The sequence below is a fragment of the Panthera onca genome, chromosome B1 (genome assembly GCF_046562875.1).
Source record: "Panthera onca isolate mPanOnc1 chromosome B1, mPanOnc1 haplotype 2, whole genome shotgun sequence".
In the NCBI taxonomy this organism is placed as follows: Eukaryota; Metazoa; Chordata; class Mammalia; order Carnivora; family Felidae; genus Panthera; species Panthera onca.
Window position 1 is genome coordinate 40,192,685 of NC_138342.1, and position 25,934 is coordinate 40,218,618.

The 25,934-nt window shown below is 35.1% G+C and overlaps 1 protein-coding gene across 4 annotated transcripts in view; it reads right to left on the reverse strand.

Annotated features, from left to right (window-relative positions):
* NFXL1 (nuclear transcription factor, X-box binding like 1) overlaps positions 1-25,934 on the reverse strand; it is a 72,649-nt gene that overhangs the window by 24,043 nt on the left and 22,672 nt on the right. For all 4 annotated transcript variants that reach the window (XM_060655096.3, XM_060655095.2, XM_060655098.2 and 1 more), the window contains exons 9-17: positions 25,705-25,819; positions 24,449-24,573; positions 23,645-23,767; positions 19,132-19,222; positions 13,573-13,693; positions 13,187-13,346; positions 12,361-12,452; positions 4,330-4,351; positions 3,758-3,898 (exon numbers count right to left, since the gene is read on the reverse strand). In XM_060655096.3, the coding sequence (XP_060511079.1) occupies positions 3,758-3,898; positions 4,330-4,351; positions 12,361-12,452; positions 13,187-13,346; positions 13,573-13,693; positions 19,132-19,222; positions 23,645-23,767; positions 24,449-24,573; positions 25,705-25,819 (990 nt within the window). The remainder of the gene's footprint in view (positions 1-3,757; positions 3,899-4,329; positions 4,352-12,360; positions 12,453-13,186; positions 13,347-13,572; positions 13,694-19,131; positions 19,223-23,644; positions 23,768-24,448; positions 24,574-25,704; positions 25,820-25,934) is intronic.

The window sequence follows — 25,934 nt, forward strand, 5'->3', positions numbered from 1 at the left end:
CCCACACAGTTCTTATTTTAAAAAGGGGAGACACTGGAAGCCTGGGTGGTTCAGTCGGTTAAGCATCCGAGTTTGGCTCAGGTCATGATCTCATGGTTCACAGGTTCATGCACCGCGTCAGGCTCTGTACTGACAGCTCAGAGCCTGGAGCCTGCTTCCGATTCTGTGTCTCCCTCTCTCTCTGCCCCTCTCCTGCTCACGCTCTGTCTCTGTCTCAAAAATAAACATTAAAAAAAAAATTTTTTTTAAAGGGAGACAGGAATTTTAACCAAAGGAGCAATATTGGGATAATCTACAATAATTCCCCAATTAGTCATACCATCTTTTTTAAATGAGTTTTTCCTGATTCATCTGATGTCTAGAAATCCCAGAAGGATAGCAATCCCAATTATAAGCAAGGAGATGATGAGAAGGCAGAATAAACATGTGCGTTATTATTACAAATTGGAAAATGAATCTTGATAAGTAAAATTTTTCTTTCCTGTTTTATTATATTTGACATTTCATAAATTTAAGGTGTTCCACATTTATATACTATGATTATCATCGTAGCAAAAATTAGAACCTCTATCACATTACAGAATTATCCTTTGTTTTTAATGGCTGAAATAATTAAGTTCCAATCTCTTACAAAGTCTGATGATTATAACAAAATTCTTTTTTTTAAATCAATGAAACATGACACATCATACACACTTGCTTGTAGCAGTGATTTTCAAACACTTTTGTGCATGATCAATCACTTGGCAATCGTTAAATGCTGAGGTACGATCTGAGATTCTGGGTTTCCAACAAGATTACAGGTGATGCCAATGCTGCGTGGCAAGGGTCTACCATATACATAAGCATACACGAAATGTATGTGTCTATGTGTGATTATGTACCGATATATTTTTTCTTTTTCATTTATTTTTGGTACAGATTTTCGCCAAAGATTATCCTCATTATTTCTTCCACTTCTTCTTTTCTTTTCTTTTTTTTTTGTATTTTTGAGGTTTTATTTTTTATGTTAATACATCAAAATCACTATGGAAAGTATTCTTAGAGAGTATGTTCTCTTCAAGTAGAAGAAACGGAAATACTTATTATTTCTTCTTTCAGTCACTCTAAAAATTATTTGTGCCCAGGTTTGCTTGGGAAATACACTCACTTCAATTGCCATCAATCTCACACCTTTCCCCAATTAACCACAGTTCCACTCACTGCAGCCAGTGAATTAGACAATAGAGATATATCTGTTGCTAATTGTAGCAATCAGAGCCATAGCGTATAAGAACAGCTTTGACTGAACTGAGAGATCTACAGAGATAAGAAACAAAAGACTTTTGATTCCAGTCAATAAACGCTTTTTAAATACCCGATATTTAATATTTATTAATTTAATATTTTTTGTATGTTGTAAGCTCTGTGCTACAACTCAAGGTAGAAGCTGAATTAACAATTCCTGAGCCATTTGGGTCAAGACAGACATACAAGGAGATCATCTCCAGTGGGTCTCAACTGAGATGTTACAGTAAGGAATTTTAAAGAGTTCATGATATATTTCATGTTTAATATATAAATTAGAATGATTGCAAAGTTATCCCCTAAATAATGTAATTTTCATTCACTTGCACTGTAGTAGCCTTCCTTGAGTGGGAGACAAAGGTGGACTTGTAGCTAAATTGAGATGAATTGCATGTAAGTTATAACCCAAACTTTACCACAGCCATTGCCCATGGAGCAATGCTGGGATAATCCAAGATAATTCCCCAATTGGTGTCTTATCAGCTCTTTTTTTTTTTTTTTTTTTAATTTTTTTTTTAACGTTTATTTATTTTTGAGACAGAGAGAGACAGAGCATGAACGGGGGAGGGTCAGAGAGAGGGAGACACAGAATCCGAAACAGGGTCCAGGCTCTGAGCTGTCAGCACAGAGCCCGATGCGGGGCTCGAACTCACAGACCGCGAGATCATGACCTGAGCCGAAGTCGGCCGCTTAACCGACTGAGCCACCCAGGCGCCCCTCTTATCAGCTCTTAAAATGAGTTTTTCCAACTCATTTGATGTTCTGGAAACCTAGAGAAGATATAGCAGCTGTACTCTGACTAAAGTGATTTTGAATTATTATATTTATGTTAGTATGATTTTATAATTCCACTCTCTCTTTCATTTTATCATGAGAACATTTTTATTAAGGATGAAAGCACAGATCAATGAAGAAATTATAGGCAATATATTTACATATATGTCTGCACATGAGCAAGAATGATACTATGGACATTTATATTATCAGGCTTTACAACCACTGAATCAAAGACAAAAAAAAAAAAAAAAGTAACAATGCAAGTGAATTTTTCAATAGCATACAATTCATATTAATAATTTAAACATTTGAAAATTTAATGTTATTTAATAAAATGAATCTTAAAATCTTTGGCTTACTTCTCATTACACACACTTGCTAATAATATTATGATTCCCTATAGAATGGAAGTCTTTGAAAAAACATTAAATATTTAAAAAATATATAATTTTTTATATAACAAAGTTTATTTTTTATTCACACATCATGTCAAATGTAGGCTGGCAGGGGACTCCGGGAAATCAATGATTCTGGGATACAAGATGATGGGGAGTTTGCTAGCTTTTAACTGTATCACAAGAGACATACAACCTCCTCCATCATGGAAACAGAGAAAGAATGGTTAATGATAAATTAAGATTTCTCTAACTATTCCTGAAGTTGAATAACATTTCTGCCTATGTTTTATTGGCCAGAACCTTGCATATGGCCTAGGAAATTCAGAGCAGGAGACTGACTATCTGTATTGTGTTTCAACAGGAATCTGGTATATTTTATTGCTATTGTAAATGATTTTGCTGGGTTTTGTTAGTTTTATTTGTTGATGAATTTAAACGTTTAAAAATAAAATTTAATAAGGGGCGTCTGAGTGGCTCAATCAGTGGAGAGTCCGACTCTTGATTTTAGCTTAGATCATGATCCCAGGGTCGTGGGATGAAGGCCTGCACCAGGCTTCATGCTGAGCATGGAGCCTGCTTAAGATTCTCTCTCTCTCCCTCTGTCCTTCTCCCTGGCTCATACTCTCCCACTCTAAATATATATACTTATATATATATATATATGTTTTATGTTATTTATATATTATATACAAAAAATTTAGTATCATTTAAAATTTTATTGGCTATATTTTTCCTTGTAAAATGTCAATTTTTAGAGAACTTTCAATGGTTGACTTATATGATTTATAAAATGCTTTTAGTGAATTTCACACACACATACCCTACATCTGTGATGCTATTTACTTTATTCCCAACAAAAGATTAGAAATTTATTAAAATTGTGGACATTGTCTATCATACATGTTAGGTTTAAAAAACAGCTAAGAAAAAATGTTCCAGAATTAAACTCAGAGATATAAACGGACAGAAGTGGAAGTAATATTTCTATCTACTATCTAAATAGATACATAATTTCTGTACTTTTATCATAAAACGAAAGCCTATGTATTAACACAGGTAGAGTATGTGAAGAGTACATTAAAAGGCATATCATGAGCTAGCACAAAGATACAGAGAAATGTACACCAAGCTGTTAAAGCTGCTTGCATTAAGAAAGGCAAGGAAGGAGAAGAGATGAGGGCAAGAAAAAGGAAAATAGTTATAACAAAATGGAAAAATATTTATGGCATAATTATCCAAAAGAATGTTTCAAGCATACTATAAGCACATATATATATTCAACCTAAGGATATTACCTTGTTTTTGCCAATGAAGGCATCAATTTCAGTTACTTTGTGGCATTCTTTCATACATGTATGATTCTGACAATCTAAGGTTCGTCCACAGACTCTCTTACAAGAGTAGGGTCCTACAGTATGGCATGGTAGTGGACTCACCTTAACAAAAAGGAAAAGAAAAGAAAAGAAAATATTAGCAACACACACACAAAACCTTCTGTCCCATATGTCTGAAATGACTCTGTTATCATTTAAGAACAAGTTTCATAAAGGTCTAACACATTTTCATTAATAATAATTATTATCAAAATCAAAGTAACCTATCAAAAAATCCAAAAAACGAATGCCAAGAAGCAAAACATTCTATTCCTAAAAGGGAAATTCAATATAATGATGCTATAGTGACCACATAGACATAGGCTAATTCTCAAAAGCACTGTATATTTTAAAAATCAGCAAATAAACTCTTGTACTTTTTAGAGCACTAAAAAAAACCACAAAAAACAATACTTTGACTTTGTCATTTCTAACAATCCCTATACAGTAGCATAGATTATAAGCTTTACTTAAAACTTGTACCTATAACTCACCTCATGCTTCCCAAGACATTCTCTGCAAGAAAAAAAATAAAATGAAAACATTATAAATTCTTCAAAAAGATTACCTAAAGCAAAGGTGCTAACGCCACTAGTTTTACTACATAAAAAAAGCACATATGGAATAAGTGATTATAAAAAGATTGCAGGATACAAAATTAACATACAAAAGCCAACTGCTCCCCCATATACCAGAAATAAACAATTTGAATTTGAAACTAAAAACACACCACCATTTACATTAGCACCAAAAAATGAAATAGATACAAATCTAACAAAATATATACGTGATCTATATGAGCAAAACTACAAAACACTAATGAAAGAAATCAAAGACAATATAAAGATATTTCATGTTCATTGATAGAAGGGCACAATATTGTTAAAATGTTGATTCTTTCCCAACTTGATCTAGATTCAATGTAATTCCCATCAAAATCCCAGCAAGTTATTAATAGTGGACACCAACAAACTGATTTTAAGGTCTATATAGAAAAACAAAAAAACCCAGGATAGTCAACACAGTATTGAAGAACAACACAGTACTAACACTACCCAACTTAAAGACATCCTATAAAGCTACTGTGATCAAGACAGGATGGTACTGGTAACAGTAAACAGACAAATAGATCAATGGAACAGAATACTGAGCCCAGAAACAGACCTACACAAATATATACTCAGTTGATTTCTGATGAAGGAAAAATGCAACTGAATAGAGAAGGGATAGTCTTTTCAACAAATGGTTGGTACTGGAATAAAGACATCTACATGGGGAAAAAAAAAATCCAAACAGGCATTATACCTTTAACAACAGACAACTCAAAAAGGATCACAGACCTAAATGTGAAATGTGAAATTATCAACATAGGGGAAAATCTAAGTGACCTTGTGTGTGGGGATGACTTTTTAGGTACGACACCAAAGGCGTGATCTCCGAAAGAAAAATAGTTAAGCTATACTTTATTAAACTAAAACATCTGCCCTGTGAAAAACACTTAAAAGAAAAGCCACAGACTTTGAGAAAAAACGTATCTGGCAAAGGGTTTGTCTCCAAAGTGTAAGACAAATTCTTAAAACTTAATAATAATAAAGCAAACAATCCAATTAAGAAAAATGGTCAAGATGTGAACAGAGAACAGACACCTCACCCTCCAAAGAAAACATACAGGTGGCAAACAAAACTATGAAAAGATGCTGAACATCACGTCATTACAAAAATGCCAATTAAAATGAGATGCCACTGCATACCTGTTGGAATGACTAAAACCCAAAACACTGACAAGCAGATGCCGGCAAGAATACAGGGCACCAGGAACTCTTGTTGCTGATAAGAATGCAAAATTGGTACAGTCACTTTGTCAGAGAGTTCGGCAGTGTCTTACAAAGCTAAGCTAGACTTACCATATGATCCAGCAAAACCTACACGTGAATGTTGAAGCAGCTTTCTTCGTAACTGCCAAAATTTGGAAGCAATCAAAATGTCCTTCAATAGGTGAATGGATAAACAAACTGTGGTACATTCATACAATGGAATATTATTCAGCAATAAAAAGAAATGAACTACCAAGACATAAAAAGACATAGAGAAAACTTAAATGCATAGAGAAGACTGTAAGCCATCTGATTCCAACTATATAACATTCTGATAGGCAAAATGATAGAGACATTAAAAAGATCAGTGGTCACCAGGGACTTGAGGAAGAAGGTGAGGGATAAACAAGAATAGTACACGATGTTTTTAGGGCAGTGGCTATAGTATATGATATTGTAATTAGCGGATACACGAGATCAGGCATTTATCAAAACTCATAAAACCATCCAACACAAAATATAAACCCTAGTATAAACTATGAACTTTAGTTTATAATATTATCATTATTCAGTATCAGTTCCTCAAATGTAAAAAAAATATATATATGCCACACTAAATGTTAACAAGAGAAACTGTGTCGCAGGACCATATGGGAATTCTTTACTTTCTGTGTAATTTTTCTGTAAACCTGAAAATCATCTCAAAAAAGATAAAGTCTATTTAAAAAAAACTAAAAAATAAACATTTCATTTCCCTTCCCAGGGACAGTTTCTAAACTGTCTTGTGATCCTACTCTGGCCAATGAAATGTGAAAGGAGTTTTGCTATGGGGCTTCTGGAAAAGGCTTCTCACTCTTTAAAAATAGAAGATGATGATAGAAGACATAAACAGTTTGTTTCTCTCTTTGGAAAGCTTCCTGTCTGGATGGGAAGTTTAACAGAAAGCCAAGTAGCCTGAGAGCAAAGATGCCACACTGAGGATAAAACAGAAAGACAGAATCTGGACCCCTGATGATGCAGAACTACATTAATCAGCTTAACCAACCACAGAGCTGCTCTACCTCCAGTCTAACTGCACAAGGCAAAACTGTTGTTATTATGTCACTTTTTTATGTAGGTTCTTTATAACTTGAAGCCAAAGGCACCATAATGATACAGCATGTATTTTATGTTCAGAATTCTTTTACCACACAGCCAAATTATTAAAAGTCAGGTTATGTTTAAAAATGGTAGGCAAGGGACAAGAAGACATGAACATTCTACTCTAAGAAAAAATTATACTACCTCGGCGTTCATGTGACAAGTAATATTTTTAACATATACTTTATACTAATTTTATTACACCTGCCACTGAAAGATCATTATATCAGAATTACAAAGACCTTTACATGTTTGTCTCCTCTTTAAAACTGAGATAAGATTTATACTTTTAAAAAAGTACAATTAAGGGGCTCCTGGGTGGCTCAGTCGGTTAAGCCTCTGACTTGGGCTCAGGTCATGATCTCACAGCCTGTGGAATCGAGTCCCGCATCTGGCTCTGTGTTGACAGCTCAGAGCCTGGGCCCTGCTTCATATTCTGCGTCTCCGTCTCTCTCTCTGCCCTTCCCCCGCTCATGCTCGCTCTCTCTCTCTCAAAAATAAACATTAAAAAAAATTTTTTTAAAGCACAATTCAGTGGTTTTTAGTATATTCACGAGGTTGTGTAACCATCACCAGTATCAAGCATATTTTCACTACCAACAGAGAAACCCTGTAACTCTTAGAAATCACTCCACAGCCCCTGGCAACCACTAATCTACTTCCTGGTGCTATGCATATGCCTATTCTGGACATTTCACATCAATGGAATCAAACATTATGTGGCCTTTTATGTCTGGCCTTTTCCACTTAGCATACTGTTTTCAAGGTTCGTCCATGTTACAGCACGTATCAGTTAATTCATGCATTTTTATAGCTGAATGATATTCCACTGCATAGTTATACCACATTTTATCCACTCATCAGTTGACAGACGTTTGAGTTGTTTCCACTTTTTGGCTATTAATAATAATGCTATTATTGTAACACTCATGTACAAGTTTTTTATGAACACATATTTTCAGTTCTCTTAGGTATATACCTAAAATTGGTTAACTCCAAGTTTAGTTTCCTGAGAAACTACCAAACTGCTTTGCAAAGTAGTGGCACCACTTTATGTTCCCATCAGCAATGTAAGATGATTCCAACTATTCCATAGCTTCACCAACACTTATGTCTTCTTTATTTTAGTCATTCTAGTGGGTATAAATTGACATCTTAATGTGGTTTTGACTTGAATTTCCCTAATAATTACTTGAGCATCTTTTCACGTTTACTGGCCATGTGTAGATCTTCTCTAGAGAAATGTCTATTCGAAGATTTTGCCCATTTTTAAAAACAGATTGCCTTTTTGCTTCTCAGTTTAAGAATTCTTTACATATTCTGGGACACCTGGGTGGCTCAGTTGCTTAAGCATCTGACTCTTGGTTTCAGCTCAGGTCATGATCTCATGGTTCGTGAGTTCAAGCCCTGCTTGAAGGCTCTGCACAGAGCCTGCTTGGGATTCTTTCTCTCTGCCCCCTCCCCAGCTTGTGCTCTCTTTCTCAGAATAAGTAAATAAACTTGAAAAAAAAAAAAAAAGAAATCTTTATATATTCTGGATAATACTCTTATAGAATATATGATCTACGAACATCTTCCCCCATTCTGTGGGTGACGTTTTTCAATTTTTTTATTGTGTCCTTGAAGCACAATTTCTTAATAATGTCCTCACTTTATTTTTTCTTTTGTTGCTTATGCTTTAGGTGGCAGCAATATGTAACAAGCCACTGCCTAACCCAAGGACACAAGGAGTTACACCTGTTTTCTTCTAAGAGTTTAAAACCTCTCTTTTAGATCTTTGACCCATTTTAGGATTTACATATGTTGTGCAGCAGAGGTCCAATTTCATTTTTTTTCCGTGTGAATATCTAGTTCTCTCAGCACCCACTATATTTTTTTGACATTCTTGTGAAAAATCAACTGACCATAAACATATGGGTTTCTTTCTGGACTCTCAATTCTATTCCATTGATCAATATGTCCGTCGCTACAATACCACAGATTCTTGATTGTTAAAGTTTTGTAATTTATTTTTTTTTAATTTTTTTTTAACGTTTATTCATTTTTGAGACAGAGAGAGACAGAGCATGAATGGGGGAAGGTCATAGAGAGAGGGAGACACAGAATCTGAAACAGGCTGCAGGCTCTGAGCTGTCAGCACATAGCCCGACGCGGGGCTCGAACTCACGGACCGCAAGATCATGACCTGAGCCGAAGTCGGACGCCCAACCGACTGAGCCACCCAGGCGCCCCTAAAGTTTTGTAATTTAAAATAAGGAAGTATGAGTTCTCTAAATCTGTTCTTCACTTTCAAGACTGTTCTGGCTATTCTGTGTCCTTACATTTCCATATGAATTTTGGAAAAAAGCCAGCTGTGATTTTGACAAGGAGTATGTTAAATTTGTAGATTACTTTGGGTAGTAGTGTCTTTAACAATATTGTCTTCCCATCCATAAAAGTGGGATATCTTGCCACTTACTAAATAATTATCTTAGTACCCTTGTCAAAAACTGGCCATTAAGTGTATGAATTTATTTCTAGACTCTCAATTCTATTCCCTTGATCTATATGTATGTATGCCAGTACTAGAGCCTTTGGTCTTCTTTAATTTCTTTCAACAATGTTTTGCAGTTTTCAGTGCATAAAACCTTAGATTTCTTTCATTAAATTTGTTGAATAAACAAGTTGGTTTTCTAATTTTTTAATTTTTTAGATAGAGAATGGGGGAGAGGGGCAGAGGGAGAGAGGCAGATAATCTTAAACAGGCTCCATACTTAGCATGAAGTCTGATGTGAGGCTCAATCCCACGACCCTGGGATCATGACCTGAACTGAAATCAAGAGTCGGACATTCAACCGACTGAACCGCCCAAGTTGCTTTTTTAGGGCTATTGGAGGCAGAAATGTTTTCTTAATTTCATTTCAGATGGTTCATTGCTAGTGTATAGAATTGACTTTTGTATATCAATGTTGCTTATATAGCGTTACTAAACTCATTCAATATCTCTAATAACTTATGTAAAGATTCCTTAGGATTTTTCATATACAAGATCACATCATCTAACAATACAAATAGTATGAATACATCTTTTATTTCTTTTTCTAGTCTAATAGGTCTGGCTAGCACCTCTAATACAATGTAAACATAAATAGGAGCAAGAGCAGACATCCTAGTCTTGTTCCTGTTCTTAACAGGAAAGCTTTCAGTCTTTCACTACTAAGTATGATTAAGGGCTTTTCATACATGCCCTTTATCAGGTTGAGGGAGGTTGTTTATTCCAAGTTTGTTGAGTTTTTTTTATCAAGAAAGTGTGTAGAATTTTGTCAAATGTTTTTCTGAATCTATCAATTGTCCTTTATTCTAGTGATAAAATATTACTTTGATATTTTGATTTTCATATGTTGAATCAACCTCATATTTCTGGGATACATCCACTTGGTCATATGCATAATCCTTTTTACATGTTGCTGGATTCAGTTTGTTAGTATTTTGTTGAGAATTTTTGTTATCTATATACAAAAGGGATATCGGTCTATAGTTTTCTTATGAGGTCCTTCTCTGCTTTTAGTATCAGGGAAATACCAGCTTCATTGAATGAATCAGGAAATGTCTCCCCACAATGAAATATTGGTGTTAATTCTTTAAATGTTTGGTAGCATTTACCAGTAAAGTCACCCATCCTCAGCTTCTCCTTATGGTAAGCTTTTGGTTACTACTTTAATCTCTTTACTAGGTATAGTTTTATTCAGATTTTCTACTTCTAAGTCAGCTTCAGTTGTTTTTGTGTTTCTAAGAATCTGTCTATCCCTCCATGTAAACTGTAACCAAAGGAGGGTATAAGTAGCTATACTAATATCAGAAAAAATAGACTTTAGAAAAAAATTGTTATTAGACACAATGAATAGATTTTGATAAGGACCTCCAAAAATTTTCTCTTTGACACTGACATTTTTGTAGATATCTTGAATTTCCTTATTTTACAAACAGAGAAGGGATATGACTTATTCATAGTAGTAGTTAGCGGGAAGCACAACACTGGGCTCAAAAGTTCTTACTCTAAAACACAATTTTAATATACATATCCAAAAAAACTTCCAGCAGCACATTCAAGTGCAAAGGAAAGACTTTTAAATTAATTTTTTAAACCTCTAGTAAACATGACTTAGTAATTCCAGGCAGTTTTTCTATTGTCATAAAATATTTAATCCAACCTAAGATTTCAAGCAAATTAATTGAATGAATGAAGATAGACATATCTGTTAAATAATCCTCCTGTAAGATAAACTAAGGAATTCAAAGATAACTGATTACAATTATACAATTTTAGTGTTTATGAAGCTTTCACTAATATCCAGACTAAAATCACTCTGTAGATATAGCTCCCAGCAACACTTTGCCTCCGAACCTGACTCCATAACCAATATACAAAAATATACATGCTACTTAAACAGAAAAGAAAGATGTGGAGGGACAAAATGAGAGTGAGAGCTTTTAAAAATAAACAAGAAGGCCCTCTGGAAAAGGTTGATATATAAGACGTACCAATATTCAATTTGGAACCTTAATGGTGATTTTATGTTGCTTCCCAGAATTCTATGCTTCCCTCTTCTTCTATATTCCATAACCTCTACTGAAAGTATGAACCATTCCAAGATTCTATTATTACCTTAGGTTTGGCTCCTTACAACTCAGTCCAGGTCATTTTCTGGTCCCTCCAGAAAACTACCTACTTTCATTTTCAATGTTTCCTTCAATTACGCCTTACCTAAAACCTGGCTTTCCTCCATCCTAAAGGAACTCAAAGACTAGCATGGGAATCAGTCAGAAAAACTAACAGAGGATGATCTCTTGGATGAATTATTGTAATGATAAGAAGAGTTGCTATGGAAACTAATAAGGATATTAAACTCCAGCTGGGGGAAAGGCTGAAAAAATATACACATAGGAGAGGTTTTCAAGCATTATGTAAAATATATTTAGAAAGGAATAAGGCTGAAAAAGAGAGACTGGTTTATGGACTAGGCCTGAAAGAATGATAAACTCAACAAAGAAAAAGGGGAGTAGGTGGCCTAAGACACACTTCAAATTAAAGTGTCAAAAGATTGTTTTATTTAAAAAAAATTTTTCTTTATGTTTGTTTATTTTTGAGAGACTATGAGCAGAAGAAGAGCAGAGAGAGAGGGAGACATAGAATCTGAAGCAGGCTCCAAGCTCTGAGCTGTCAGTGCACAGCCCGACACAGGGTTCAAACTCACGGACCATGAGATCATAACCTGAGCCGAAGTCGGACACTTGACCAATTGAGCCACTCAGGTGCCCCAGAAAGATTTTTTTTTTTAAGTTAAAATTCTAAAATATTGGAGTGCCTGGGTGGCTCAGTCAGTTAAGTGTCTGACTCATGTCTTGATCTCATGTCATGATCTCATGGTCCGTGGGTTCAAGCCCTGCGTCAGATGCTATGCTAACAGCTCAGAGCCTGAAGCCTGCTTTGGATTCTGTGTCTCCCTCTCTCTCTGCCTCTCCCCTCCATGTTCTCTCTCTCTCTCTCTCAAAAATAAATAAATAAACATTTTAAAACTGTAAAATACTTACGTAGGAATAGGAACTTGACATGGAGGACAAGGTAATGCAGTCTGAATAAATGCTGGTTCAGAAGGCTGTTCCCAAGGGCCTGTAGGCTGGTGCTACAAGTAAAATACATTAACAATTTTAAGGCAGAGGAATTAAATCATAGGGCCATTGTAAGACTCGAATAGTTCCACATATCCTCTGCTCAAGCAGATTGAAATTTTTTCAAGTCATCAACAATTTGTGCTTAGTGAAATATTTTATTCCATCAGATTGTCATTATGATTGTTCCCCTCTACACACATTTGACAATAAAAATTGAGGCAGACCCCAGTTTTTAAATGGCAGAACAAAAGCAACGTAGCCTCCTTCACTTCTCGTTAGCCAAAAGAAGAATGACAAACAGAACTGTAAAATCCAACTTCCACCAGTAGAATGTAATCTCCACTATTTTGTTCACTGTTGTCTCCCCAGCACCTCGAAGAATGCTTATCACACAGTACGGACTTAACAAATATTCACTGAGTAAGTGAATGAATCTTTGAGGAAACCAAAAGATATCTTTAACCCTGAACCACAATATATGAAGGAAGACTGCCAAACTCTTGTGTATCACGATTACAACATGACTATCACACAGTATTAGCAAACATTTGTTTACTGGCTTCTCGCTTTTTCTATACTGTGAGCTTAAGACAAAAGATCAAGTCTTATTTACCTTGTACCCCAACTCCTATCACAGTGCTTAACACCCAGTAGGTACTTAATCATTGCTTGTTGAATGACTAAGTAAAATTAAGAAAATATGACCCACAGCAATGCACTACCTCTTAATAATATATTCCCTTACCCTGCCAGTTTGCTTTATTAATGCTTGATCATGACATGGAGCAGGACACAAGTGACCACATTTCTCCAAAACTTTTTGGCAAGGTTGATGACATGGAGGACAAGAGCCAAAGTGACAGCGATGTTTTTCTTGACTTGTATGATGGCAAGTTGGTGGTCGACTAAATCATAAAGTACAATTTTTTAAATTACTTTTGATCATTAAACAATTACATCTAAAGTGCAATTATCTATTTATCTTCTGACTCCATACAGAACAAGAATATTGTGAATATCAGTATTTTAGAACATTAAAGTAAAATTAAAGATACTAACAATATTAAAAGTCAGTATGAATTTAAATCCGTAAGATACCAGATGTAAGTTTGTGCAGAACTTCATACTAACCTGCACTGCTCTTTGCACTTGGGTGGTCTTGTGGTACGTTCCCGGCCACAGGGCACTGTCACCTTTGTACTACCACAATTGCACTTCACATCTACCGTTTCTGGGCAGGGATAACAACTACCTGAAAAAAAAGTCTGAAACTTAAAAAGGACTATGACTACTCAAATGCCCCTCAACAGTAGAATCAATGAGGTTAGCATTCACACAACTGGATGTTCTACAATGAGCGTAAAGGAACTACATGAATGAACCTCACACACATAACATTGAGCAAAAGAGTCAGACACAAAGAGTATGTAGTATATGAGTCCATTTACACAAAACAAACACAAAAAACTAATCTATACTGTTTGCGATCAGGATGATGGTTACAAAGGATACAAGGAGGGTTTTGGAAATATTGCTAATGTTCTGTGTAATCATCTTGAGTTCTGGTTACCTGGTTATGATCAGTTTGTAAAGGTTCATCAAGCTATACACTTAAGATTTGTATACTTTTTATAGCTACACTGGTAATTCCATTAAAAAGTTTTAGGATTTTCTTTAAAAATTCCTAAAAGTTCTACTCTAAATAACAAATTTAACACTCTACTAATTTAATTGCCGCTGCACAAGCAAAATGGATCTAAGTCTTGGAAAATCTAAAGTTGCCAATAGTCTTTCTGGCTTATTTTCACACATACTGCTTATTCAAGTGTATTATTTTTAGATAAGTTCCCCAGCAAGAGATAAATTTAGATAAACTTACTTAAATTTATTCAAGTATATTATTTTTAGATAAATTCCCCAATAAGAAAAACATCTCTCTTCAGGTTATTAACAAGAATAGTCAATTTTCTATTACTCGTGCTTTGTGAAGGACTCATTCTCAACCCTTATTTTAGGTTATACCCTTATAACCCTTCTAATTCCAAATACTTCTTTTCTAAACATTTCAAAATGAACAGTTATTTGGGTTTCAGCTTTCTACCTTCTTTTGTTGTATGTTGGTGAGGATACATAAAAACAAAATCAAAGAAACTCTTTTAAACAGGCTATAACATTCTCCCCACGGTTCCAACATCATCTTCTTCCCACTGGAGTGTTCTCAGTAACTAAGGCTCCTCACTAGAACTGAAATAGCAAGAAGGGAATAAGAGTCTTCAACTAAGGAGTGAGGATCATAAGAGACTGCCACCTTTGTGTCAAGACCAAGCAAAATACTGAATAGCAGTTAACCTGATAACAGATAAATGATGACAAGCATCCTGGATAAAGCCTCTTAAAACAGCTCTTAAAAGGAACAGAAGTTAAGAATTCTGGTTGAAATAATGAACACAGAATAAGGAAATGAGAGTAAAAAGTACAAGAGGGAAAAATATAAATATATATGGATTATACAAATTACCAAATTTATATTTCAGTGTTTTGATAAGTGTAATCCATGAAGTATTTCCCTGATGGTAACACAAGCCAAGTTATCCTGATCCACATGATCAATTTTAATCTTTCCAAAAGAATGACTAGATGTCAAATGTTCTAAAAGTTAATAATGACCTTTAACTCTTCTCATTCAGCGTATTATATCATTTTCTCCCTAACAATGATAATTTTCAATCATTTTCAGCAATTCAAAGAGAAAACTTATCAAACATAACACCTTTTTTGCCACGCTAACCTACAGCATCACTTTTCCTTTTATGAAAATTAAATCTTGAGAAAAATAAGCAATAATTTCTGTGAACGGTCTTCCTACTGATCAACAGAATTTGTTACAGATACCTGTACAACATGACAAATTAAAATAGCTTCAGAGAGATTTTTAAAATGAAAAAGGAGCATACAGAAGGTAACTACAGTGACCAGTGGGTCAACGGCCAAAATGGGTACTCATGCAGAATGTTCTGGAACCATAAACACAGATAACCTTGAACTTAAAGAAGTGTAAGTCAAATTTTCCTATGTTCACAGTGCAAACATCCAGTTAGCATCCTCTTCCTAAGAGTTACAGTATAACCTTGATTATGAAGGTATCTAGAATGATGAAAAAGGGTATGGAATAATGGTTCTATATGTCTTCTATAACTGTGGATGGTGAAAGTTACACAATAGTAGCTTCCACATACTTTCCATTAAAGTAATTTTTGTTAGGGTCTAATAAGCTTCTTTTTTAAATAAAAATAAATGCTCTGCCAAAAAAAAAAAACAGAAAAAGAAGAAGAACCTGGATCTGATCAAACCTCTACATCCCACTAATAATGTAATAATTTATAGGAAATACAGAAGAAAATGTCAAATAATACCACAGAGATGCAATCTGTAATATGTAGACTTTGTGACTAAATAAAGCAACCTAGTTTCTTAAATAAGTGACAAGGGGTAAAAAAAAAAAAAAAAAGGAGATGGAGGAGGGAAAGTATAGATTCATAGACTTTAGAGACATCAACCAATTGCAATATGTCAATCTTATCGGGTTGTTGATTCTCACAAACTAAAGTAAAAAATGAAGACATTTATGAGACAAGATATCTAAACAGCTGATATTTGCTGATGTTACATATATTAACTATTTTCAGGTTAAGAATCCACATTTTAGAAATGAATACTGAAGGATTTATGGGATTTGCGTCAAAATAAACAAGAGTGGGATATGTTTTCAACACTCCTCTACTAAATATGATGCTTGCTCTACCTTTTTTTTTTTTTTTTTTTTTTTTTTACAGATACTCTGTATCAGGCTAAGGATGTTCCCTTCTATTTCCAGTTAAGTTTCCATCAAATATGGATATTGAATTTCATCAACTGTTTTTTAGACATTTACTTAGTTTCATTTTTCCTTTAAACTACTAATGTGGTAAATCACATTATTAGATTTTCTAAAGTTTAACCAATCATATACATTATTGGAATAAACCCAACTTGGTTATGAAAGATTAAGGTTTTAGACAGCTAATACTTAATACTGGATAGCTGGATTTGACTAGCTGAAACTTTAATATTTTACAAATATTTACGAGTTACAGAGTTTATGAGTTAGATTGGCTGATAATTTTCTCTTAGTTTCCTTGTCAGATGATATAATGGGACATCTTCCTTTTTTACATATACTCTCGAACAGTTTATAAAGAGATTGAATATATGTATCTTAAATTTTGTTAATGTGTAAAAATCAACTAAGCCTGGTGTTTTCTTGGCAATTCTAAACTACTGATCCAATTTCTTTAATGGTAATATAACTAGATAGGTTTTCTAATTGTAGTAAAGGCCAGCATTTTAGTAACGGTCAACAAGGTCCTATGCATATTCTTTCTCCAGCACCCTTCATCCCACCATCTCTTTGACCTCATCTCCTATCCTTTGTCCCTTGAGCACTTACTATAGTCCTCTTTGCAATTCCTTCAAATGCTCCTGTCTCAAGGCCTTTGCAATTACTGCTTTCTTGCCCAAAACACTATTCCACCCTCTTTTTCACATGGCTTATATCCCTTACTTCTTTTAGGATTCCTCTCAAATGTCACCTTTCTAGAGTCCTCCCCGATCACACTATATTTTCTTTCTATACTTGTCACTACCTGATATTCTTTCTTTCTTTCCTTCTTTATTTATTTATTTATTTATTTATATTCTAACTGAGGGGAAGTAAAAAAAAAAAAAATATGTTCCATAAGAGCAGGAGGCACTTTGTCAATATCGTTCAATTATATATTCCCAGTGCCTGGTACTTAGTAGACACTCAAAAACACTTTTTTAATTAATGAGTAACATTAGAAAAGTTAATGAAATCCGGGGCAGCTGAGTGGCTCAGTTGGTTAAGCATCCAACTTCATTCAGCTCAAGTCATGATCTTGCAGTCCATGAGTTTGAGCCCCATGTCAAGCTCTAACCTAACAGCTCAGAACCTGGAACCCGCTTTGTATTCTGTGTCTCCCTCTCTCTCTGCCCCTCCCCTGCTCATCCTCTGTCTCTCTCTCAAAATAATAAACATTAAAAAAATTTTTCTTAAAGTTAATGAAATCTAATGAATCAATGATGTCTTATGACTATATAAAAATAAAATTCTTTCAGTAATGGGGAAAACTGAAAAACTAGTCCTAAACTTCACAATTTGAAGACACTAACACTATGAGTAGTCCCATGAGAGAACACTCATAGGAAAGTATCTATGGGATTAATAGAATCTGCCACTTTTCCTAACAGGGAGGCAATGGGATATAATGTAAAGATCATTAAAGTTTGAGTTCCCATCTGACCTGCCTGCAACTAGTTCTATGACCTTGGGCCAATAGTCTTTTTGCCTATTTCCTTACTGTACAAAATAACAGCAGCACAACATATTTTTTTGAGGTTTTTGAGGACTAAGAGATTAAGGAAGGTATCAAGCATCCACCTTATCCCACAGTATAGTTTGTCCCAGGTCATAACATTACTAAGTGGCAAAGTCCAGACTTGAACCAGGACCTCTTACCCTAAAGTCCATCCCTTCTTACTACCCTATACAATCAGTGTTCCTTTTTTATATCATCCTACTCCAAATGGGTAAAGTTAACTCAGTTTTTCTTTTTTAAGTTTATTTGTTTGAGAGAGACAAAGACAGCATGAGTGGGTGAGGGGCAGAGAAAGGGAGAGAGAATCCCAAGCAAGCTCTGCCCTGACAGCACAGAGCCTGACTTGGGGCTCGAACTCACAAAACCGTGAGATCCTGACCAGAACTGAAACCAAGAGTCAGATGCTTAACTGACTGAGCCACCCAGGCAGTTTTCATTGTCTAATAACTTCAGCAACCCTAAGACCTGTTCAGGAGGTCTGCAAGGTCTCATGTGCTTAGAGTAGTTTTCCAGGTGCTATGGGTCAAGCAGTATAACAACAGACTGAATGCAGAAGCACACATGTGAATGTAGCCTATCTTCTATCAAGCTGAACAGTAAAGACATTTACAGAAATGTAAAATACCATTCTTCTCACTACATATGTTTCAGAAAACGTCATTTTTCACCAAAAAAAGTTACTGTATTAAGATGTGATGGGTTTATTACTGCTATTTTTAAATAAAATAATAAATATTATTACATTGTATTTTAACTTCAAATACAATAAATATCAATAGATGAAACTAACATTAACAAAAGGTCTTTGGGTACAAAAAGAATGTAAAAGGATCTTGGGACCAAAAAGGCTGAGAACACTGGCTTAGGATACATCCAATCCCTTACTAGATGTCTATTCCATATAAATGTCTAATATTCAAAATAATGCTGAAAAACCTAAGAACATAATAACTAATTTAAAAACTGTGGGGGAGATGCTGGGAAGAAGTAAGGAAACAACATGGTATTATGGAAAGAACTTTTATATGTAGAAAGCCTGTGTTCAAATCTTAGCCATACTTCTTTACTAGGTATTTCCCTGAGTAAGTCACTGAAGTATCTTTGGCTTCAATCTCCTTGTCCATAAAATAGGGACACTGGTGACTGCCCTACGTTCTCAAGGTTGTTCAGAGTAAGATAATGAATATAAAACTCTATCAACTATAAAGCACTGTATAAATACAAACAAAAAATTACAGCTATTATTAAATTTTACCTCTATGGCAGACAGATGGACATTTATGGTTCCTACATCCTAAAGTCCGTCCACAGTTTTGATCACAAGGTGGACAGTTTCCAGGACAACACTGAAGGGAAAGCAATATACAGAGAACAGGTCACTTGAAAACCACACATAATATGAGTGTCATTATTCTCAGAACTTATGAAAAGCCAAAGAACTTTTCACCATAAGAATAAAAGCATTCAAGAGTATCCACATTCTTCTAAGTAGACAGACTGTATTAAGAACTTATAAATGTAAATAGACAATGACCTAATTTAATGAAATTAAGCTAAGGTTTCTTGCCCTTCAGTTAATTATTCTGTGACTAACAACAGTCCCATTAGATAATTTCATTTCTACTTATCTGTGCAGAGATTGCCAGCATTAACCAAAGGAACGGATCTGGTCAACTCCTATAGTCAATTTAGGCAATTAGTCTATTTTTTAAATTTAATGAAAATAAATCAATGTATAGTTCAATGTATAGATTAGTTTGGCAGTTATTTTCTTAAAGTTTATTTATTTATCTTTAGAGAGAGAGAGAGAGTAGGGGAAGGGCAGAGAGGGAGAGAGAGAATCCCAAGCAGGCTGCTCACCAGCAGCACAGAGCCTGATGTGGGGCTCAAACTGACGAACCACAAGACCATGACCTGAGTTGGACGCTTAACCAACTGAGCCACCCAGGCACCCCAGCAGTTATTTTCAAACCATGGAATCAAAGACTAAAGGAGAGAAAAAGAGAAAGGCTAATTGTTTCTAACTTTGTTTTGTCACCTGTTTTCCAATCCATTCGTGCAAACTTCTCCCAATTTTCATTCATGAACACAAAGCAACTAACTACTTAAAGCCCATCTTGCCATGCTAACTCCTTCCTTGGCCTCTCATATATCCAAACTTTGGAGGAAAAAAATACTACAACTGTCTTAAAGAAACTTAGGGTTGTAACCTACTTAAGAACAAGTTTCAGTATATAAAAATAACTCAGAACACACAGTACTGAAAAACAATTAAAAGTCAAAATAATTCATTCAATTAGACAAATATTTACCAAGTAAAACTATGTGCCTATCATCCTGCCAGTTAACAGTGGGAGAAAGAAAGTTATGTGGTCCATGACTTAATAAGACTTTTGACATTTGTGTTTTTGACCATGGAGGAATAACAATCAGATTTACTCTATCTTAAACAACTAGAATATCATACAAAACATATGAAACAACAGATTTTGGCCATTAGACAATTAGGCAGCATAAGACAGCAACCCTAAAAGAAGAGAAACAAACAATGTGAGTCCTATGATAGCACTTGCTCAGACCTGGAGGCTATAGGACAAGGAAGAAGATCACAAGCAGAGTCTGGTGGTCTCACCAAGCTGAGAAGACAAAATTCATAGTTCAGAGAAGTCAGTGTGGCTTGAATTTGTGGAGAAGTGGTAGCAGTACAGAGAAAGCTCTGGAGAACTTACAAAAGGACCTCTCAAGTCTTTGGCCAAGTACTGGTCTTTACACGTGTGAAGCAGAAACTATTCAAAATCTGAGAAAGAACTAGTGGAAGAAGGTACAACTGTTTCCAGAGATTATTCAAGACTAGAAATAGGTTGTGCTCCCTATGGCCAGAATGGAAGAACTTCCTAACACACAGGCATCACCTAGAGTACTTACAAGAATTATTGCCTCAGTAGCAACACCAAATTAGTCCTAACTAAAAGGGCGGCCTCAAAACACCTAATAAAATGAAACCTCAAAAGAACCAAATGATTTCTAAATAACTTGACTTCAAAACAGAATAAAGCTTAAAAATATTTAAAGACATACAAAACAAACCCCCAGCATCCAAAAATGTAAAGTTCACAATGTCTGAAAACTAATCAAAAATTACCAATCAGAAAAATATAATCCAAAAGAAGAAAAGTCAATCAATAGAAATAGGCCCAAACATGATAGATGACAGAATTAGAAGGCAAAGACATTAAAATGGGCATTGTAAGTATAGCCCATCCATATATTCAAGAAGATAGAGGAAAGCATGAGCCTGGTAAGGAAAGACATGGGAGATATAAAAAAGACCCAACTCCAACTCTCAGAGATGAAAAAATACTATATTTGAGATGAAAAAACACAGGCAGATATAAACATCAAATTAGACAATGTAGAAGAAAATAAGTGAACTTGAAGACAAAGTTACATAACTAAAACACATAAATTACAAGGACTAAAAAATGGAGCATCAGTGAGCTGTAGGACTTCAAGCTGCATAACATACAGGTCTTTGGAGTCTCAGAAGGCAGTGCACGTGGGAAAAATATTTGAAGAAACAAAGACTGAAAATTTCACAATTTGATAAAAGCTATAAACAGATCCAAAGAAGCTCAACAAAAACTAAGCTAAAGAAACACAAAGAAAGCCATACAAAGGAACACCACAAATAAACTGCTGAAAACCAACAGTATAGAGAAAAATATCTAAAAATACCCAAAGGAAAGAAGAGGCATTACATGCAGAGGAAGAAAGATAACAATCACAGCACACTCCTTGTCGGGGGAAAAAAAATGCAAGCTAAATGATAATGGAGCAACATCTTTAAAGTATGGGAGAAAAGTTATCAAACTAGAATTTTACCACAGAACTATGTTTCACAAAGGCTAAAGGTAGTTTATAAAAGTTGAAAGACGTCATGACCAACATTATAAAAACCGTTAGAAGTCCGCTGACAGAAAAAAAATGAAAACAGAAACCCCAATCTATGTAAAAGGATGAAAAGCACCAGAAGTAGTGAGTTTGATGATAAATATAAAAGACTACTTTTCTTATTTTTTCAAACCCTTTAAAAGATATCTATTTAAAGCAAAAGTAAAATTAATGTATTTGGAGTTTATAAAATACATGTATATAAAATGTGTGAGAATCCAATAAAAGAGTTAAAATGTAATCATGGAAAAACAATACTCAATTAAACAGAAAACAAAAAGATGGTAAAAGAAAAAACAACAGATGGACAAATAGGAAATAAATAGCAAATGACAGATTTAAATACTACCATACTAAAGATCACATTAAAAGTGTATTTTGGGCAGGGGGAGGGACATCTGGGTGGCTTAGTCCGATGAGCATCCAACTTCACCTCAGGTCATGATCTTGCAGTTCATGAGTTCGAGACCCACATTGGGCTTGCTGCTGTCAGCAAAAATAAATAAACTTAAAAAAACTTTTTTTGAAGTTTGTTTTTGAGAGCGAGGAAGAGACAGAGTGTGAGCACGAGTGACAGAGGGACAGAAAGAGAGGGAGAGAATCCCAAGCAGGCTCTGCGTTGTCAGCTCGGGGGTGGGGCTCAATCTCATGAACCGTGAGATCATGACGTGAGCTGAAATCAAGAGTCAGACACTTAACCAACTGACCTACCCACATGCCTCAAAGATCATATTAAATGTCAATGATTTACAGCCAAATTAAATGACAAAGACTGTCAATGTTTAAAGTGAAAGATACTATAAAATAAAATCTATATGTGATCTATAAGAAATCCACTTTATTTTGAGAGAGAGAGAGTACATGTGCGTGTGAGCAGGGGAGGGGGGAGAGAAAGAGGGGGAGTGAGAGAATCTTAAGCAGGCTCCACACACAGCGCAGAGCCCTATTCAGGGCTTGATCTCATGACCCTGAGATCCTGACCTGAGGTGAAATCAAGAGTTGGTTGCTTAAATGACTGAGCCACCCAGGCACCCCAGGAAATCTACTTTAAAGATAAGATATGAATAAGTTCAAAGTAAAAGAATGGGAAAAGATACCCATGTTAACGTTAAACAAAACAAAGTTGGTATCACTATATCTAAATGGATTTAGGCACAAGAAAACCTTACCAGAAGGGTAAGGGATAATTCACAATGATAAACAGGACTCAAAAAAAAAACACAAATCTACAGACTCAATAAAATACTCCGGTCAACCTTACATAGAACCAAGTGTTTATAAATAAGATTTGAACACTAAAAGTTAAGCCTCTACCACCAAATGAACTATCACGCTAACACTGCTATGATGATTTAAAATCCAGGGAACAGAAACAGCCCAGGAACCAAGTTGAAAGGCTTATGTCCAGGACCAAAAAGACCCATCATTTAAACAACTTGATAAGATTTCCCACTGATATAAACAATTAAGATTAATCTAAGACAGAGCCGCCTGAGTGGCTCAGTTGGCTGAGCATCCAACTCCTGATTTTGGCTCAGGTCATAATCCCAGGGTTGTGGGATCAAGCCCTGCAGTCAGGCTCCACACTGAGCGTGGAATGAGCTTAAGATTCTTTCTCTCTCCCCCTCTGCCTCTCTCCCCCCTGCTCTCTCTCAAATAAAAAAAATTAATCTAGAACATTTATTAGTATTTCATATGGAAAGCAAAGGATATGCTTGAACATCTGAAGAACAAATCATGATAACACTTATCACAGGCACAAAAAGGACAAATTCAAGATGGTTTTTCAAACAGTTTCCCAAGCTTCCTACACATACCTTTCTCCTACACTGATGCTTCTGACAGTCCCGCATCTTAACACACTTAGTTTCACACAGATAAGGTTTATGACATGGCATTCGTTTTGTATGCTTTCCACAGCGACACTGCTTTTCCACTTCCTGGAAATATCGAATAAACGCTATTAAAACCAACTTTTGTTGACTTTTTTTCCACATTGCAATCTCTATAATCAGTAAAAAATGAAGAAAAGTTTTATGAAAATTTCATACAAAGGCTTTACCAAAAATAAAGCTAAATTTCCTTAAAATATTGTTTGTATCTTACTTTGCTCCAACAAAGACTTCATAGAATTTCATTATAGTAAAAATTGGATATTAAATAGTAAAACAATACCACACATTAAAATCACATCTAGTTACACCATACCATCTGCACATCTTGTCTCAGTATAATAAAAGAAATTAGATTATCTAGTAATATGGTCAAAACCAAAATGACACATGTAACTTTAACATCTCACTTCTAAGCATGTGTTTCTTTCATTATCACTAGGTCAACTTTATCAGTGCCTTGAGTGTCTTCTGAAAACAACCAACCCCAAGCCGGATTATGAAAATAACATACAAACTTTTACCAAACACAATCAAACAAAAGGTAATTTTTAGATTTGATTGTTGGCATACTCTCTTGCTTCTCCACCATAAATATTAGGTCACTAAACTCATATAGATCATGACATAGATATTTATATAAATAATGGAAAACAATTACAGAATAATCTCACTTGACATATTATGCTAGGCGGTTCTTAAAATTAATTACTACAGGAGATGACTAACTTGTCTACATGTTTCACAAGGACCTCGGTGACAACGCTGTGAACATCTATGGATTCCACATTCAAGTACTTTGTCACAACTGTCTCCACAAGTTGGCACATCTTCTGTACAAGGCAAAGAAAACTCTAAGAGCAGACAAAAAGTCAAAGTTAATAAGATACATTACTATAAAGCACTAATAACATGCCATATTCTTTTGACTTCCTAAAGAATGGCAACCCTTTCAGACTATGAATTTTTGTATGTACATAATTTTTAGAAACAGTTAAAAAATTTTTATTTCTTTTTTGAGAGAGAAAGAGAGACAGAGAGAGTGAGCAGAGGAGGGGAAGAGAGAGAGGGAGACACAGACTCTGAAGCAGGCCCCAGGCTCCGAGCTGTCAGCACAGAGCCTGACAATGGGGCTCGAACCCACAGACTGTGAGATCATGACCTGAGCCAAAGCGGGAGGCTTAACGAACTGAGCCACACAGGTGCCCAGCAACAGTTACATTTAATAAAAATAATCCCTAGTAAAAAAGTTTGTTTTTTAAAAACAATGTGACACATGACAAGTTACCATCCTCAAAAAGCATGTGTTTATGAGCTATTTCAGAAATACTTATCTCAATAAAAGAGTAAGACCATGTACACCTCTATGAAGAATTAGACAATCTATAGAATTATAAAAGGAAAATTTGCTCTTAACCTCACAGGATTAGAAAAAAAAGGAAAGACGTAGACTTGAAAACATTATGAAACTAATCTTTAACATAAACATAGTGAGACAAATATTGCCAATAATCTTATAAACACATGTGCTGGTACAGCTGGTACAGTCAAAGACTCAAACTACAACCTTCTGTGTCTTATCTCAAAGCAGCCAAAAGTTAAATTCACCTGTAACCTAATACATAATAATGACAAGTCTCTGATCATGAGGCTTCTTTATTGCCAGGCACTACATCGAATGTGCATTTTATCATTTCATTCTCTTTATTTTATAAGGAAGGTACTATTACTGTCCCCATTTAACTTTAGAAAACTATTATTTCATGAACGTGGGTTTTGAGCCAGGACATGCCTGACTCCAAAGTCTGAGTTCTTAACCCACCAAGTTATATTGTCCTTTCACCAAACGTAAAGAAATCTAGTATCATATTTGTATTATTACCAAAACTACCTTATGAACTCCCAGAGAAGTCTAATTTAATGAGGAAAGTACTCTAATGAACATGATAATCATATTCCGTTAAAGGTTTAAAAAAAAGCCTTACTTGACTTCTGACATGGACAGAACCTTTTCCCAGATCGAGGACATTCTCCACAAGCACCAACATGGCAAACTTGCTCACATGTATGATGACCACATGGCAGTGTTTTTCCGCACACCTAAAATAAAATGCAACAAGCAATAGTGAAGGACTTAAAAGTTACAAAGCCTTTGTGCACGACATAACTCATTTTTTGATCATTAGCAACTTACGTTCTTCCTATTATGCTTTGT